The following is a 17,843-nucleotide window of genomic DNA, read 5'->3' on the forward strand; positions in this document are numbered from 1 at the left end:
AGAAATTATAGAAACTTTCCGACTCCTAATGGTAGGGTCAATTTTGTTTTGGTTAACCATATGAAAGTGGTCTCATTAAATTCAATTTTACATTGGATAGGCTAGTAAGGATGTGCCAAAAGGTTTTTGATTTAAATGAACACTCTAATTAAAGATAAATCGATTTGTACTATATGATGTATTAATAAAAGTATAGAAGTATAAAACTAATAATGACACGTGCAGGGGCGGAGGCAACATATACTTATAAGGGGGTTCATCCGAACCCCCTTGACGGAAAAAATTACTATTTATATATGGTTAAAATTATTTTTTAGGTATGTATAATAGATATCGAACCCCCTTTCTTTAGTTTGTGTGTTTACTTTTTTTGATTTTGAACCCCCTTATTAAAAATTCTGGCTCCGCCACTGGACACGTGGAAGGTAAACCGCTTGTAATATTCTTCTTCAAAATAACTGGTATGCACACATTTTTAAATATCTATACATAGTATATTTTTTTTACAGATAGTTTCAATATCATTTGTCAAGAAATTGAAATGTGGCCTTGTAGTAGTAAAAGTTTAATAAATCAAACAAATTATGTATATTATTATTCTTATTACTATGACCATGATTTTTAGTGTCTATTGTTTGTTCCCGATAATGTTAAGTCATAAGCATGTCTCTTTTGGTCGTATCGATCTGACCTATAAGACTGTGAATAGGCTTTAGATCATTCTTCGTCCTTTTGGACAATGATAGGTAGTAGAGTAGTCAATCGATCTCGGAGATGAAGAATAGAAATACCTAGCTTGTAAGAGTTTTAGTTGTAAACACCTTTGATGTAAGAAAAACATTTACACTATGAGGTCACCCAAACGACATCTATAGTAATCTTGAAAATAAGATAGATTACCTGCTTAATCAATTTATATAAAACTTCACTTGGTCATTTTATGATTATGCATCATTCAAGAACATAGTACATGATGTTTGCTACTTAGTTCTAACCTGAAATCATCAGCTATAGTTTCTTGATCCACCAACCAACTCTAACGCCCTATTGAAAAGATCGATATAAAGAAACTAAAATCCAAAATCAAATTAGGATTTCGATTCATTTAATTGGTGGACGAGGGGTCTCCCATACATCAAAAATATCTTCGTCACCATGAAGAGCAAAAAGACGATCACCACCTATTGAAAAATCACAATTGGACCACCATGACTCTGTCGAATCTCTGATGTTTGAACCCAATCAGAACCACAATAAACCGAAATTCTATCCTTCATTGATGAAAACAATTGTCCCTCATGAAATGCAAGTTTGGGATAACAGTTGTTGCTACCCCCGAAAAAAGATGAATTCGTGTTGACCCTTGTAGTTTCTTTCCATTCCACACTTGCATCAGTAGTACTTCCTCAAATCAATGAAACCCAAACGCTCATTTTTATCGACTACACAAATGGAATAACTCTCCTCTATTGCTATCACGTCTCTAAACTTTGTTTGATCAGTAATATAAGGCTTTTTCACTCGATCCCTAACATCAGACCACGATATAACCGTTATGTTTTTCCTAAAATCTAACAAGCTGATGCAACAATTTCCGTCCCTTGGATGAAAACTAGTGGCCATCAAACAGTTGGTACCGTGCAACCATTGCAATCGTCTAGCATTACCATATGTATAGTATGACAAGAAATCTATCTGCTTACCTGTGACTTGGTCCCAAACACCGATTACATGCCCATTGCTAGTACTTTTACAACTTGAGAATAACTTGTAATCCGAGCTACAACTTAGTATTCCTGTTGTGTAATCATTCATTTCATCGGTAACCTGAAATTTGTACCTCAATTCCCCTGTGGATGCCCTGAATAACCCCATGCCTCCATTAGCTATCTTTTCATCAGAGCTAACCACAATATTTTCAGAATCAACCCAACAAACATCATTCACCTTACGATAATCAAGATTGATTGTAGGGTGTTCTTCTAGCATCCAGTCGTACACGTGAGCCACACTACCCTGACTCACACAGCACCAGGCATTCGGGCCAGCCTGGATGGCTGGTGTGAACTTACCATCTCCTACTAACAAGCCTGTTATGGACTTTGCCAGCCGGAGTCTATTGCCATCAAATGTATCACATTCAGCTGACTTGACATGATCCAAAATGCCATAATATTCAGCCTCTCTGTATAGGAACTTTTAATCGATCTTTGGAGGAATATAAAGCTCCTCGGTTCTGAGTAAGTCCAAAAGGACACCAAAATAATCGGGATTTCTATCAATGAAGTGTTCAGTGATTGCTGCATCAGAATGCAGATTCCAATTCTCATCAAACATGGCTCCAAAGAATTATTTTTTGCCAGCTACTGCTAAGGTTGTGGCAGTAGTTTCGAAGATTTTGCCACCAACATTGAATTTCACCCTGTCTCTAGGAAATCCCATCATTCAGAAGTATCCAAAAAATACTGAAATGAACTTAAAATTGTCCTGAAAAAAGTATTGTATATATACATAACAATTCACCAAAGAGAGCTACATTTGGCATACAAAGAGTTTTGGTGTCTATTTAGTTTCTCCATGATTCAATGTAAGGAATGTAAAAGGTTGTCATTAAAATTTTAGATTGAGACTATTAAAACTTACTGATTCGAATAGATTGGGATTTGTTTTCAGTAGTGTTTAGCCATAAGCCTGTGTCTATTTGTCGTGTGGTCGAGTCTATAAGATTATGAATGAGCTGTTTAATAATTATAGTCCGTTCAGATTACGGTCTTTTCCTCCATTCTGTTGACGTTGTCTCATGTTTCCACACAATCTAATGATAGCGAAACTGTCTAGTACAGTGGTCAATCGATCTCAGGCATTCACAAATAAAAAACGCCTATAGAAGAGGTAGGTCAAGGGTAGTTATTGACAAATTGTTTTAAATTATATACACGCTCAGTGTAAAGAACATTTTACTCTATCAGGTTACCAAATGGCATCTATAGATAAGCCTTCTTATAATGTAGATTGTGGGGGTTTGTAATTTCGAAAATAAGCTGAGTTACCTGCAATAATATGTAAAGATGACTTGATAATGTAAAATAATACTTTACATTGTCGGTGTAAATAACTTAAACTTGTCGATAAAAGGCTAAAGACGACCCTATTTTAACGGGATGGGAAAGAAATGAGGGGTTTCCCATACATCAAGAACATCTTCGTTTCTATGAAGAGCAAAAAGGCGGTCACCACCAATTGAAAAATCACAAATTGGACCACTGTGACTCTCTACCTCCACGAGGTAGTGGTAAGGTCTGCGTACACTCTACCCTCCCCAGACCCCACCTAGTGGGATTTCACTGGGTATGTTGTTGGACCACTGTGACTCTGTTGAAATTGTGATGTTGGAACCCAATCAGAACCAGAATAAACCGTAATGGTATCGTTCAATGATGAAAACAATTGCCCCTCGTGAAATGCCAGTTTGGGATAACAAGAGTAACTTCTACCCTCCCAGGGAAAAAAAGGCATAACACCCTTGATAGAATTTCTCCAATTTATTGTTCCATTACCCCTCAAATCCATGAAACCAAGACACTCATTCCAATCTACTATACAAATTGAACTACTCTCCTCTATCGCAACCACATCTCTAAAAATTTTCTCATGAGCAATGCCATAACAGCTGCTCGCGTAGACACCAGACCAAGACCAAACCACCTTGTCATTCCTAACATCATACAACCTGATATCATTCCTTGGATGGAAACTAGCAATCATCAAACATTTGGTATCATGTAGCCATTGCAGCCTGCTAGCATTGTGTTGATACTTGTATGGTGACCAATCGAGGAAATCTATTTGCTTACCTGTAACTTGGTCCCAAACACCGATCCCATGTTTATTGCTAGTGCTCTTAGTACAACTGGAAAACAGCTTGTTATCTGAGCTAACACCGAGTGCATCTGCTGTATAACCTTTTAATACATCTGTAACTTGAAATTTATATCTCAATTCCCCTATGGAAGCATTGAATAACCCCATGCCTCCACTATCTAGATTTTCATCAGAGCTAACCACAATATTTTCAGAATCAATCCAACAAAGATTGTTTACCTTATGGTAATCAAGATTGATTGTAGGACGTTCTTCTAGCATCTAGTCGTACATGTGAACCACACTACCATGCGCCACACAGCACCAGCCATTCGGGCTGGCTTGGATGGCCCGAGATATCTCACCATCCCTTACTGACCAGCCTGTTATGGACCGTGCCAACAGAGGCCTATTGCCATCAAATTTATCACACTCAGCTGACCTGACATGATCCAGAATGCCATAATATTCAGCCTCTTTGTATACGAGTTTTTTATCTATCTTTGGAGGAATATATAGCTCTCCTGTTCTGAGCAGGTTAAGAAGGACAGCAAAATAATCAGGGTCCCTATCGATGAAGTGTTCAGTGATTGCTGAATCAGAATGCAGGTTCCAATTCTCATCTAACATGGCTCGAAAGAGTGAATTTTGGCCAGCAAATTCTAAGGTTGTGGCTGTAGTTTCAAAGATTCTGCCACCAACATTAAGTTTCACCCTACCTTTCGGAGTTCCCATTATTCGAAGGTACTCAATAAATACTAAAATGAAGTTGAAATTGTTCTGAAAATGTATGGTATATAAAGACCTTCAAGGCATCAGTGTCAGTCTATACCAATTCCCAAAGAGAGCATAGCATACAAAGAGTTTTTTGGTGTCTGTTTAGTTTTTCCATAATTTATTTTCCCCATGTTTCAAATGTAAGGAATGTAAAAGGTTGTCTCAAAGCATTGGTATCAAATAAGAGCTAAAGGCTATACATTTACGGGGGGGAATGCAGATATACCCGATTTTGGGGCAACCATTGAGGTCATACCCGTTGTGCACAAAAAATGGTGAATTTCCTACTTCGGAACACACTTCAGACTTACACAACTAAAATTTGTTGATCATCTTAGTTGTAATATAACTGCAACATAAAGGATTAGCATTTGATACATCATACATCTAAAAATTATAGCTTTCAAATTAACTTTATTAGATTGCTGAGAAGATAAAGATACATGAATGAAATATGCAGAAGTTTGATGTTGTAAACTGAATATCAGCTATGGAGTTGTTGATCAACCAACTCTAACAATCTAAATATTATATAATTGGTGGACGAGGGGTCTCCCATACATTTATTATATTTCCTGTACTTTGCAGAGAGAAAAGACGGTTACCACCAATTGAATAATCATGAATTGCACCAAAATCACTATGTCTAAGCTGTGATGTTCGAAGCCAATCAGAACCAGAATGCACCGAAATTCTATTGTTAAACGATGAAAACAATTGCCCTTCGTGGTATGCCAGTTTGGGAAAATACGGACTAGCAAAAGGATCTTCCGTATTTCTCCAATTTACACCTCTAGCGGTACTCCTCAAATCCATGAAACCTAAAGCTCCATTCCAACGTAATGCACAAATTGAACTACTCTCCTCTATCACTATTGCATCTTGAATAGTACGATCACAAGGTCTGTCGTGCTTCTCAGTCAATAACCGAACCGTAGTGTTATCTCTAAAGTCAAACAAGATGATATCAACCTTTGCACAATCCAAATAAAAGGCCATCAAACAGTTGGTACCAGGTAACCATTGCAGCCTGCTAGCCTTTTTAAGTGAGAGATGAGGTGGACTACAGTGGAAATTTATCAGCTTACCTGTGACTAGATCCCAATTGCCAATCCCATGGTGTTCATTACCGTTTTCACAACTCGAGAAAAACTTGCAATCTGAGCCAAAATCTAGTGTACTTGCTGTGGAAAATGGAGCTAAACCGCTCGATTTATCTGTAACTTGAAATTTACACCTTGATTCCCCTGTGGATGCATTGAATAGACTCATGCCTCCATTTGCTAGTCTTTTATCAGAGCTTATCACAATATGTTTGTCATCAACCCAACAAATGTCTCTCACCTGATGGTGCGCAATATGTATTAAAGGATGTTCTTCAAGCATCCAGTCGTACACGCGAACAACACTACCCTGAGCCAGACAGCACCATCCACTCGGGCTAGCTCGAATAGTGTATGCAAGAGTTCCATTCGCTGCTGACCAGTCCGTTATGGGCTGTGCCAACTGGGCCCTATTTCCATCAAACGGACCCCATTTAGCTAACCTGACATGATCAAGAATGCCATAATATTCTGCCTCTCTGTATAGGAGATATTTATCTATCTTTGGAGGAATATAAAGCTCTCCTGTTCTGAGCAGGTTAAGAAGGACGGCAAAATAATCAGGGTCTCTATCTATGAAGTATTCAGTGATAGCTGAATTTGAATGCACGTTCCACTTCTCATCTAACATGGCTCGAAAGAGTGAATTTTCGCCAGCAATTGCTAAGGTTGTGGCCGTAGTTTCGAAGATTCTGCCACCAACATTGAATTTCACCTTGTCTTTTGGAGTTCCCATTCTTCAAAAATGTCGTAGTACCCTGAAATTCAAAACCAATACTAATGTAAAAGATAAAAAGAGCGATCCGATGCACAAAGCATCCCGCTTTACCCTGTCCAGGGAAGGTCCGCACCCAAGAGATGTAATGTAGACAACCTAACCTAATGCAAGCATTAGTGGCCGCTTAGAAAAGAATTTCTACAACAACTTACCCACTATAATCTCACAAGTGAGGCTTGCGGAGGCCCTCGATTCAAGTAAAGCATCTCAAAGCAGTTTGAAAAAGAGAATACAGAAACGGAATAGTAACAACAATGAAATATAGCACTATGGAAAACAGTACATAGCATACATATAGAAAGAGCAATAACAACAACGAACTAGTGACATTGAAACACACGAAACACAATGACAACAACACTCAATAAACAAGCAACTACGAGAATAGTGTTAATACTACCAGTAAGAGAGTAGATACCTATACCACTGTGTTCACCTACCAATCAACCTTCTACACTAATACGCGACTTCCAAACCGTTTTATCTAAGGTCATGTCCTCAATATTCGGAAAAAATAAATCTAGCGCAACAATAAAAGGGAGAGTTGAAGAAATAATTATTTTTACCAGACTTAGAAGAAATCAAACAACGAGACGGATTGACTTGTAATTATTGAAAAAATTAGTCCATGAGGTGTTTTTATATGTAAAAAAAATAATTAATTTTGATTATCCCAATTGGACTCGTATTGTCTAGCAAAGTATTTTTTTTTTAACTATTCCACGTTAGATTCGTATTGTATAACTATTCAAAGTAGGATTCTTATGCATGAATTTATGTATTATAAAGATATTTTTTTTAAAAATACGCTTAAAATAATAGTCTATTTGACCAAGCTTTTAAAATTACAAAAATTGATATAACCTACTGAATATGAAAAACATATATAGCTGATTGACAATTTATTTTGAACTAGGCTTTCCAATTTACTTTATTTGAAGGTTGCTGAGAAAATTAACATATATTATATGTTTGCTCAGACACTTCAGAAATACGAGTGGGTGCCTGTTTGTCCTCCCAAACTAGTGTATTTTTGGAGGATCCGACATGGATATGCTAGCATTTTCAGAGAGTCCGAGCAATATGAATGAAATATATAATTTCATGGTGTACATTGAATACTGAGTTAATGCCTTTGATTCATGTATTCATATTAGCAAACCAGAAATAATAAAAGATGAAAAGAAAAAGAAAAGAATTATCTGAGTCCACAGAACCCACTGTGTATCCATTAGAAATTTAATCCCCTCTAGTACCCGAGGTTGTAGATTAATTCCTCCCAAGTTAAAATGGATTAACCATTAAAGAAGTAGCGGTACCTCAAACTTCGATAATTTCAACGAACTCAAAAAGACAGCAACAAATCACATGATACACATACATGATCGATCGATTTTGTTTGTATGAAATGTATGCAAAAGAAGGGAAGAATTCGATCGAGAAAAATGAGAGAATGCCTCTTAATTTTGTAGAACTACTTTACTTTGATCATTCTATGATATGCACCATTCAAGAACATAGTACATGATGTTTGCAACTTAATTCTGCTTGAAATCAACAGCGATAGCGTCTTGATCAACGAACTCTGACAATCTAGATTCATATAACTGGTGGACGAGGAGTCTCCCATACATCAACGACATTTTCATCTTTATGAAGAGCGAAAAGACGGTCACCACCAATTGAAAAATCACAAATCGGATCACCAGGACTCTTTCGAAGCTGTGATGTTGGAAGCCAGTCAGAACCACAATACACCGAAATACTATCGTTCAGTGATGAAAACAATTGCCCCTTGTGAAATGCCAGTTTAGGAAAACACAGACCAGACGAAGAATCTTTCTTATATCTCCAATTCACACTCGTATCAGTCCTTCTAAAATCCAAGAAACCCAAACACTCATTCAAGCCTAATACACAAATTGAACTACTTTCCCCTATCACTATTGCATCACGAATAGTACTAGAATGTTTGTTCTGATCCTCAGCCAATAACTGACACATAGCGTTTTGTTGATATTCAAACAACACGATATCAACCTTTGGATACAAATAAAGGGCCATCAAACAATTGTAACCAGGTAACCATTGCAGCCTGGTAGCCTTTCTAAGTGAGTGATGACGCGCAAGAGAACGGAAATCTATCAGCTTACCTGTGACTAGATCCCAAATGCCAATCCCAGGGTAACCATCAGCATTTTCACAACTCGAGAACAACTTGTTATCTGAGCCAAAACCTAGTGTACTTGCTGTGACTAATGGAGCTAAAGTTCTCAATTTATCTGTAACTTGAAATTTATACCTCAACTCCCCTGTGGATGCATTGAATAGCCCCATGCCTCCACTAGCTAGCTTTTCATCAGAGCTAACCACGATACTTTCGGAATCAACCCAACCAACATCATTCACCTTATTGTGTTCAATATGTATTATAGGGTGTTCTTCAAGCATCCAGTCGTACACACGAACAACACTACCCTGAGTCACACAGCACCATCCACTCGGGCTAGCTCGAATAGTCTGTCCAACCTCTCCATCACTTGCTGACCAGCCCGTTATGGACTGTGCCAACCGGGCCCTATTTCCATTAAACGGACCCCATTTAGCTGACCTGACATGATCAAGAATGCCATAATATTTGGCCTCTCTGTATAGGAGCTTTTTATCTATCTTGGGAGGAATATCAAGCTCCCCTGTTCTGAGTAAGTCCAAAAGGACACCAAAATGTTTGGGATTTCTATCGATGAAATGTTCAGTTATCTCCCCATCGGAATGCAGGTTCCAGTTCTCATCAAACATGGCTCCAAAGAATGAATTCCTTCCAGCACCGGCTAAGGTGGTGGCCGTAGTTTCAAACATTTTTCCGCCAACATTGAGTTTCACCTTGTCTTTTGGAGTTCCCATTCTTCAAAAATGTCGTAGTACCCTGAAATTCAAAACCATTACTAATTTAAGAGATTGAAAAGGGAAGTCTGATGCACAAAGCATCCCGCTTTAGCCTGTCCAGGGAAGGGACGCGCACCACAAGAGATGTAATGTAGACAGCCTAACCTGATGCAAGCATTAGTGGCTGCTTCTACTAATATAAGAGATCCGCTTAGAAAAAAACTTCTACCACAACAGCTTACCTAGTGTAATCCTACAAGTGAGGTATGGATAGGGTAGACTGTACGCAAACCTTACCCCTACCTCATAAAGATAGGGGGTTATGTCCGATAGACCCTCGGTTCAACTAAAGCATCTCAAAGCAGTTTGCAAAAGAGAATACATAAATGGAAGTAGTAACAACAATGAAATATAGTGCTATGGAAAACATGGCATGGCATACATAGAAAGAACAATAGCAACAACAAACTAGTGAGATAACCAAAACACAACAAACACAATGATAACAACACTCGATGAACTAGGAACTATGAAAATAGTGCTAATACTATTGGTAAGAGAGTAGGTACCGATACCACCACCTATCTTACCCCGTTGGAAAGCGAGAAAAACGTTCAACTCCCAACTAACCTTATATTCTAATATGCGACCTTCAAATCATCCTATCTAAGGTCATATCCTATGTAAACACAAGATGCACCATGTCCTATCTAATCACCTCAAATTGTAGCACAACTATGAAAGGGAGATTTACACATTTGGTTGCTCGTCCAAAAAGATATACAATCGCCAGCCAATATACATATATTATACATCTCCCGGTTGTTCTTTTGGACAGGTGGCTATTTAAGTTAATTTTCCTAATTTCAGGATGTTGGAACATTCATAAGCTTGAAAAGTAAACAAAAATAAGAGAGTTTAGAATATACAAAATCAGAAAAAGTAAGACATAATACAATGGGTATATAGATTCATATGCACAACTTTTTATTTTTTTTAAAAATCATTCAAAGAAGAAAGTTAAAGAAATGATTTTTTTTACAAACTAAGAAGAATTCAAAAAAGGAGTAGCTAGACAAATTCACTTAAGATTAGTCAAAAATTAGTCCATGAGGTGTTTTTAAAAATGATTTATTTGAACTATTTCATTTAGGGTTCCTAAATTAGGAAATAATTTATTTTAACTATTCCAATTAGGATTCGTAAAAAGAACAATAATTGGGAGAGAATTTGTTTAGTTATAACAAGTAGGATATGGTTCTTGGTTCCGTCGTACCTACTTCTTGCTTCCTCTTTCTTCGGAATGTTGCGCCGCCAGTGACTGAATTTTCATAGAATAATATCGCGACAACGTAGACCTAAGTTTTTTTATACAAGATTTGTGATGGCATTCCTGTAATTTAGGTCCAATACTATTCCAAGTTAGCTTATAAGTATTGGAGCTACTAATAATTGTGTATTGTTTATAAGGTAACTAAACTTAAATTTCTATTGATGAGTATTACTAATAATAACCCGATAAATGATAATTAATTTACCATCACATGTTAAATTACATTGATACTATAAAAATATTTTAACCATGGGTATATTCTACATTGAAAGTTTGTGAGAGGATGGTGGAGCTAAGGGTGAGGAGGGATGTGTCCATTTCCGAGAATCAGTTTGGATTAATGTCACGATGTTCAACTATGGAAGTCATTGACCTTGAAAAGGTAAACGACAAAGTCCCGAGAGAACTCCTTTGGCGATGTTTGGGGTCTAAAGGTGTACTGGTGGCTTATATTAGGGCGATAAAAGACATGTATAATAGAGTCAAGACTCGTGTAAGAACAATGGGAGGAAACTCAGAGCACTTTTCAGTTGAGATGGGGTTGCAATGGGGATCTGCATTGAGCACGTTTCGGTTTGCCTTGATGATGGATAAATTGATGAGGCATATTCAGGTGAGATCCGTAGTTGTTTGTTATTTTCAAATGACATTATTTTGATGATGAGTCTTGTGTCGGAGGTATGGAGATAAAATCTTAAGACTAAAGGGTTCACGTTGAGCAAGACCAATACAAAGTATTTGGAGTGTAAATTAAGTGATGTGACATATAAGTAAAGCATGGAAGCGAGACTCGATACTCAAGTTATCCCCAAGATAGATAGATTTAAGTATTTGAGGTCTCTGATTCAAGGAAATAGGGAGATCGATGATGATATCACACATCGAATTTGTGGTGCATGGTTGAAGTGGAGGCTTGCATCCAGCCTCTTGTGTGACAAGATTGTACCACCAAAACTTTAAGGTAAGTTCTATACAGTGGTGGTTGGACAAACTTTGTTGTATAGAGCGGAGTGTTGACCAAACAAGAACTCTAGGTTCAGAAGAAGTAAGTGGCGGAAATGAAGATGTTGAGGTGAATGTGCAGGTATACTAAGAGCGATAAGGATTAGGATTGAGGATATCCAGGACGAAGTGAGTGTCATTTGTGGTGGACAAGATAAGAAAGAGAGATTGAGATGGTTTAGACACATGAAGAGAAGAGGTATGGATGCCCCGATAAGAAGGTGTGAGAGGTTGGATATAAAAGGGTTAAGGAGAGGCAAAGGTAGGCCGAAGAAGTATTGGGGAGATGTGATTAGGAAGGATATGACTCACTTTCAGATTATCGAGGTCATGACCTTAATTAGATAGGAGGGTATGAAGCTCATGGATAAGGGTAAAAGATTAATAGGTAGTTGAGAGTTGAGAGGTGTCTTATAATTACTAGCCTATTCGTGTCTTTGGCTGGGTGGGAGTATAAAGGTCCATATCGGTCGTAGGATTAGCGTACTCATGTAGTCTTCAACTTTTTGTATCTGATTTGTATGTGGTTTATTGTGTTAGTTGACCACACTTTGTTGTTATTGCTACGTTCCTTGCATATCTGCTCCGAACTTCTTCGATATTAGCTTTCATCTTTTTCCTTTGATTTGCTTGAGCTAAGGGTTTATGGGTAACAGTCTCTCCTCAAAGAGTTAGTTAAGGCCTACATACACTCTACCTTTACAGACCCCGCTTTGTAGGATTTCCCTGGGTATGTTATTCCAAGAAAAATACCCCTACTAGTTGTCTAGTTCTCCTATTTATCCTTACAAATGCAAAGATAACCCTCAAAAGTGAGTATTATCTCAGCTCAAAAGTTGTTTGCTCAAATATTTCTTATCAAAACGAGGGATTCATTTCAAGCGAAATCAAATTAAAAGTTATTTCTGCAATACCATTAATCATTGCTTTGTCCACACCCCTATCCTGTGGTTAAAAGGAAGACTTTACTAAGTGGTAGTCTGACAATTGTCCGCCAAATTCAGAAGAAGAAGTGTTATAAGCTTTATATGAAAGCCCCAAAAAATTAAAAGGGCGATAGTAACTCTAATTGTCCTTTTTATTTAATATTTCTCTATCATTCCATCTTATATCGCACTATTTTCTTATGTATGTTTGAAAAATAACGTCACTTTTTAAAACAATTGAAATTTAAATTAAATTTCTTGCTTTATCCTTAGTGACATACTTTTATAACTATAGATTTCTGAGTGTCATGCAATTTTATACTACATTTCTACGTGAGGTTGTTTCACGCGGATTTATAATTTGTGAAGTATATCATATCTTAATAAGTCAAGAACAAATCACATGACTAAGGCCTTATAGTTGAAAATCATGGATACACACGTATCTATAACCTTGAATCTTGTGTTTATCACTATATCCACTAATTAAACCTCATGAAACAATCACTCTTATATCATCAACAAAAAGAAAATAACTTAAGGGATGAATTGTTAAACTCATACAACTTATCAATAATTCACAATCAGTCATAGTTTTGTTGCATACTCAAATCAAGTTACATAGAAAATCGAAGTACTGATGAAGAAGAGATAACTTAAATAGTCGTTCACCCAATTGCATACGCATATACTATGGACGAGGGGTCTCCCATACATCAAAAATATCTTTGTTCCAATGAAGAGCAAAAAGACGATCACCACCAATTGAAAAATCCCTAATCAAACCACCACGACTCTGTTGAAGCTGTGATGTTGGAACCCAATCAGAGCCACAATAAACTGAAATTGTATCGCAAAATAATGAGAACAACTGTCCCTCTTGAAATGCCAGTTTCGGATAACGATTAAATGTGTTGTCCCTCGTAGAACTTCTCCATTCTATACTACTTGTAGTACTCCTCAAATCCATGAAACCCAAATTCTCATTTGAATCTACTATACAAATGGAATTTCTCTCCTCTATGGCTATCGCGTCTCTATACATTCTTTGATACGTAGCATCAGACCACGACAAAGCCACCGTGTTTTCCCTAAAATCAAACAAGTTGATGGAACATTTTGACCTCAAATGACAAGAAGAAACCATCAAACAATTGGTACCATGTAACCACTGAAACTTGGTAGCCTTACTATCTGGCCAGTATGGCAAGAAATCTGTCTGCTTACCTGTGACTTGGTCCCAAACACCGATCCCGTTCTTTTTGTTGGTGCACTCAGTACAACTGGAAAACAACTTGTAATCTGAGCTAACACCGAGTGCATCTGCTGTGTAATCCTTCAATTGATCTTCATCTTTAACTTGAAAATTATACTTCAATTCCCCTGTAGATGCGCTGAACAACCCAATGCCTCCACTAGCTAGGTACTTGTCAGAACTACTAACCGCAATGTTATCAGAATCAACCCAACAAACATCGTTGACCCTACGATAATCACGAGTGGTTATTGTAGGTTGCTCTTCTAGCATCCAATTGTACACGTTGACCATATTATCACGTACCACACAGCACCAGCTATTCGGACTAGCCCGAATTTTATCAGCCTTCCCTACTGTTGGGCCGGTTATAGACTTGGCCAACCGGAGCCTATTGCCATCAAACGGTCCCCATTTAGCTAACCTTAAATGATCTTCAATACCATAATACAGAGCCTCTCTGTATAGGTGCTTTTTATCGATCTTTGGAGGAATATAAAGCTCCCCTGTTCTGAGTAAGTCCAAAAGGACACCAAAGTAATCGGGATTTCTATCGATGAAAAGTTCAGTGATCGACCCATCAGAATGCAGGTTCCAATTCTCATCAAACATTGCTCCAAAAAATGAATTCCTTCCCGCACCCGCTAAGGTTGTGGCCGTAGTTTCAAACTTTTTTCCACCAACATTGAGTTTCACTCTGTCTTTCTGGCTTTCCATTCTTCAAAAGTGTCGCTGTACCCTGAAATTCAAACTATTACTAATGTAAGAGATGCAAAGTAAGATATACAGAGACCTTACCTTAACCTTTGTGGGGTACATAGGTTGTTTCTGATACACCCCAGACTCAAATAAGAGTAACCAAAGTATGATAATCAAGAAAATAACGGCAGCAAAATAGCAAGATAAACAAGGCAAATGAAATGACAGGTAGTAATAAATTAAAAGGATAAGACACTATTTGATAGAAGGGCAAGTCTACGTCTAAATAAGGAGAAAATGAGAAGAAGAGACTAACACCTTGCCTCTTTCACGTAAAAGTACTCCAACATCAAGCTACCTACTACCCTTCTACGTTAATGCTTGACTATTTCTCATAAAAGTACTACAACACCAGACTAACTACTGCCCTTCTACCGTAATCTTTTTGACTCTTTCTTGTAAAAGTACTCCCACACCAAACTACCTACTACTCTTCTACCATAATCCTTGACTCTTTCTCGTAAAAGCTCTCCAACACCAGACTACCTATTGTTCTTCTACCTTAATCAACTCTTGCTCGTAAAAGTACTCCAACACCAGACTATCTATTGCCCTTTCACTCTAATCTTTGACTTTTTCTCATAAAAGTACTCCAACACCATACTACCTTTTGCCCTTCTACCTTTATTTTTGGCTCTTTATCGTAAAAGTACTCCAACACCAGACTACCTATTGACCTTAGCTTCTACCTTAATCCTTGACTCTTTCTCGTAAAAATACTCCAACACAAGACTACATACTGACCTTAATCCTATCAATTCTTTCTTCCAACACCAGACTACCTACTGCCCTTCTACCTTAATCCTAGACTCTTTCTCGTAAAAGTACCCAAACACCAGACTACTTATTGCCCTTCTACCTTAATCCTTTTGACTCTTTCTCGTAAAAGGACTCCAACACCACACTGCATATTGCCATTCCACTCTAATCCTTGACTTTTTCTTGTAAAAGTACTCCAACACATACTACCATTTGCCCTTCTACCTTAGTCCTTGGCTCTGTATCGCAAAAGTACTCCAACACTAGGCTACCTACTGTCTTTTTACCTTAATCCTTGACTCTTTCTCATAAAAGTACTCTAACATCAGACTACCTACTGTCATTCTACCTTAATCCTTGACTATTTCTCGTAAAAGTACTCCAACAACAGATTACCTACTGCCCTTCTACCTTAATCATTTTGACTTTCTCATAATAGTACTCCAACACTAGACTACCTGTGTTTTTAAAAAATGATTTATTTTAACTATTTCACTTAGGGTTAGTAAAATTAAGAAATAATTTATCATAACTATTCCAATTGGGATTCATAAAAAGAAAAATAATTCGGAGAGAATTTCTATTAATTCTAACAAGTAGGATAGGATTCTTGCTTCCGTCGTACCTATTTCTTGCTTCCTCCTGCTTCGATATGTTGCTCCGCCTGTGACTGAATTTTCATAGAATAATTTTACGACAACGTAGACCTAACTTTTTAAAAACAAAAATGGTGATGGCATTCCTATAGTTTAAGGCTTTTAGGTCCAATACTATTTCAAGTTTGCTTATAAGTATTGGAGCTACTAATAATTATTTATTGTTTATAAGGTAACTATACTTAAATTTCTATTAATAATAATTATTATTAATAACCCGATAAAATCATAATTAATTTACTATCATATGTTAAACTACATTGATACTATAAAGAATATTTTAACCATGGGTATATTTTGCATTGAAAGTTTGGGAGAGGATGATGGAGATAAGGGTGAGGAGGGATATGTCCATTTCCGAGAACCATTTAGGATTAATGTCAGCACGTTCAACTATTAAAGTCATTGACCTTGAAAAGGCCTACGACAAAGTTCCGAGAGAAGTCCTTTGGCAGTGTTTGACGTCTAAAGGTGTACTTGTGGCTTATATTAGGGTGATAAAGGACATGTATGATGGAGTCAAGACTCAGATAATGGGGAGAGACTAGGAGCATTTTCTAATTGAGATGGAGTTGCACCAGGAATTTGCGTTGAGCCTGTTTCTATTTGCTTTGGTGATGGATAAATTGATGTTGCATATTCAAGGCGAGATCCGTAGGTGTTTGTTATTTTCAAATGACATTATTTTGATGATAAATCTTGAGTCAGAGGTATGGAGATAAAATCTTAAGACTAAAGGGTTCAGGTTGAGCAAGACCAATATAATGTATTTGGAGTGTAAATTAAGTGAAGTGACATATAAGTAAAGCATGGAAGTGAGACTCGATACTCAAGTTATCCCCAAGAGAGAGATATTTAAGTATTTGAGGTTTCTGATTCAAGGAAATAAGGAGATCGATGATGATATCACACATCAAATTCGTGGTGCATGGTTGAAGTGGAGGTTTGCATCCAGCCTCTTGTATGACAAGATTGTACCACCAAAATTTTAAGGTAAGTTCTATACAGTGGTGGTTTGACAAACTTTTTTGTATAGAGCGGAGTGTTGACTAAACAAGAACTCTAGGTTCAGAAGATGTAAGTGGCGGAAATGAAGATGTTGAGGTGAATGTGCAGGTATACTAAGAGCGATAAGGATTAGGAATGAGGATATCTAGGATGAAGTGACTGTCATTTGTGGTGGACAAGATAAGAAAGAGAGATTGAGATGGTTTGGACATGTGAAGAGAAGAGGTGTGGATGGCCCGATAAGAAGGTGTGAGAGGCTGGATATAAAAGGGTTGATGAGAGGCAGAGGCAGGCCGAAGAAGTATTAGGGAGATGTGATTAGGAAGGATATGACTCACTTTCAGATTATCGAGGACATGACCTTAATTAGATAGAAGGGTATGAAGCTCATGGATAAGGGTAAAAGATTAATAGGTAGTTGAGAGTTGAGAGGTGTCATATAATTACTCGCTTATTCGTGTCTTTGGCTAGGTGGGAGTATAAAGATCTATATTGGTCGTAGTATTAGCGTACTCATGTAGTCTTCAACCTTTTGTATCTGATTTGTATGTGGTTTATTGTGTTAGTAGACCACACTTTGTTGTTGTTGCTACGTTCCTTGCATATCCTCTCCGAACTTCTTCTTTATTAGCTTTCATCTTTTTCCTTGGATTTGCTTGAGCTAAGGGTTTTTGGGTAACAGTCTCTCCTCAAAGAGTTAGTTAAGGCCTACATACATTCTACCTTTTTCAGATCCCACT

At 37.4% G+C, this 17,843-nt stretch overlaps 3 protein-coding genes and 2 pseudogenes across 3 annotated transcripts; all 5 read right to left on the minus strand.

Moving 5' to 3' along the window:
• Positions 1 to 1,101: 1,101 nt before the first annotated feature.
• Positions 1,102 to 2,442, minus strand: LOC102585269 (BTB/POZ domain-containing protein At4g30940-like; annotated as a pseudogene).
• Positions 2,443 to 3,148: 706 nt separating this feature from the next.
• On the minus strand, positions 3,149 to 4,596 carry LOC102585608 (BTB/POZ domain-containing protein At4g30940-like; annotated as a pseudogene).
• A 570-nt stretch (positions 4,597 to 5,166) lies between these two features.
• On the minus strand, positions 5,167 to 6,477 carry LOC102585945 (BTB/POZ domain-containing protein At4g30940-like). Its single transcript, XM_006350089.1, has one exon. It carries the CDS (start codon positions 6,475 to 6,477, stop codon positions 5,167 to 5,169), a length of 1,311 nt encoding a protein of 436 aa, XP_006350151.1.
• A 1,641-nt stretch (positions 6,478 to 8,118) lies between these two features.
• LOC102586285 (BTB/POZ domain-containing protein At4g30940-like) lies at positions 8,119 to 9,423 on the minus strand. Its single transcript, XM_006350090.1, has one exon. The coding sequence runs from the start codon at positions 9,421 to 9,423 to the stop codon at positions 8,119 to 8,121; it is 1,305 nt and encodes a 434-aa protein (XP_006350152.1).
• Positions 9,424 to 13,357: 3,934 nt separating this feature from the next.
• On the minus strand, positions 13,358 to 14,638 carry LOC102586610 (BTB/POZ domain-containing protein At4g30940-like). The gene has a single exon (XM_006350091.1). It carries the CDS (start codon positions 14,636 to 14,638, stop codon positions 13,358 to 13,360), a length of 1,281 nt encoding a protein of 426 aa, XP_006350153.1.
• Positions 14,639 to 17,843: the final 3,205 nt, after the last annotated feature.

The sequence above is a fragment of the Solanum tuberosum genome, unplaced genomic scaffold, assembly GCF_000226075.1.
Source record: "Solanum tuberosum cultivar DM 1-3 516 R44 unplaced genomic scaffold, SolTub_3.0 scf00116, whole genome shotgun sequence".
NCBI classification, from domain to species: Eukaryota; Viridiplantae; Streptophyta; class Magnoliopsida; order Solanales; family Solanaceae; genus Solanum; species Solanum tuberosum.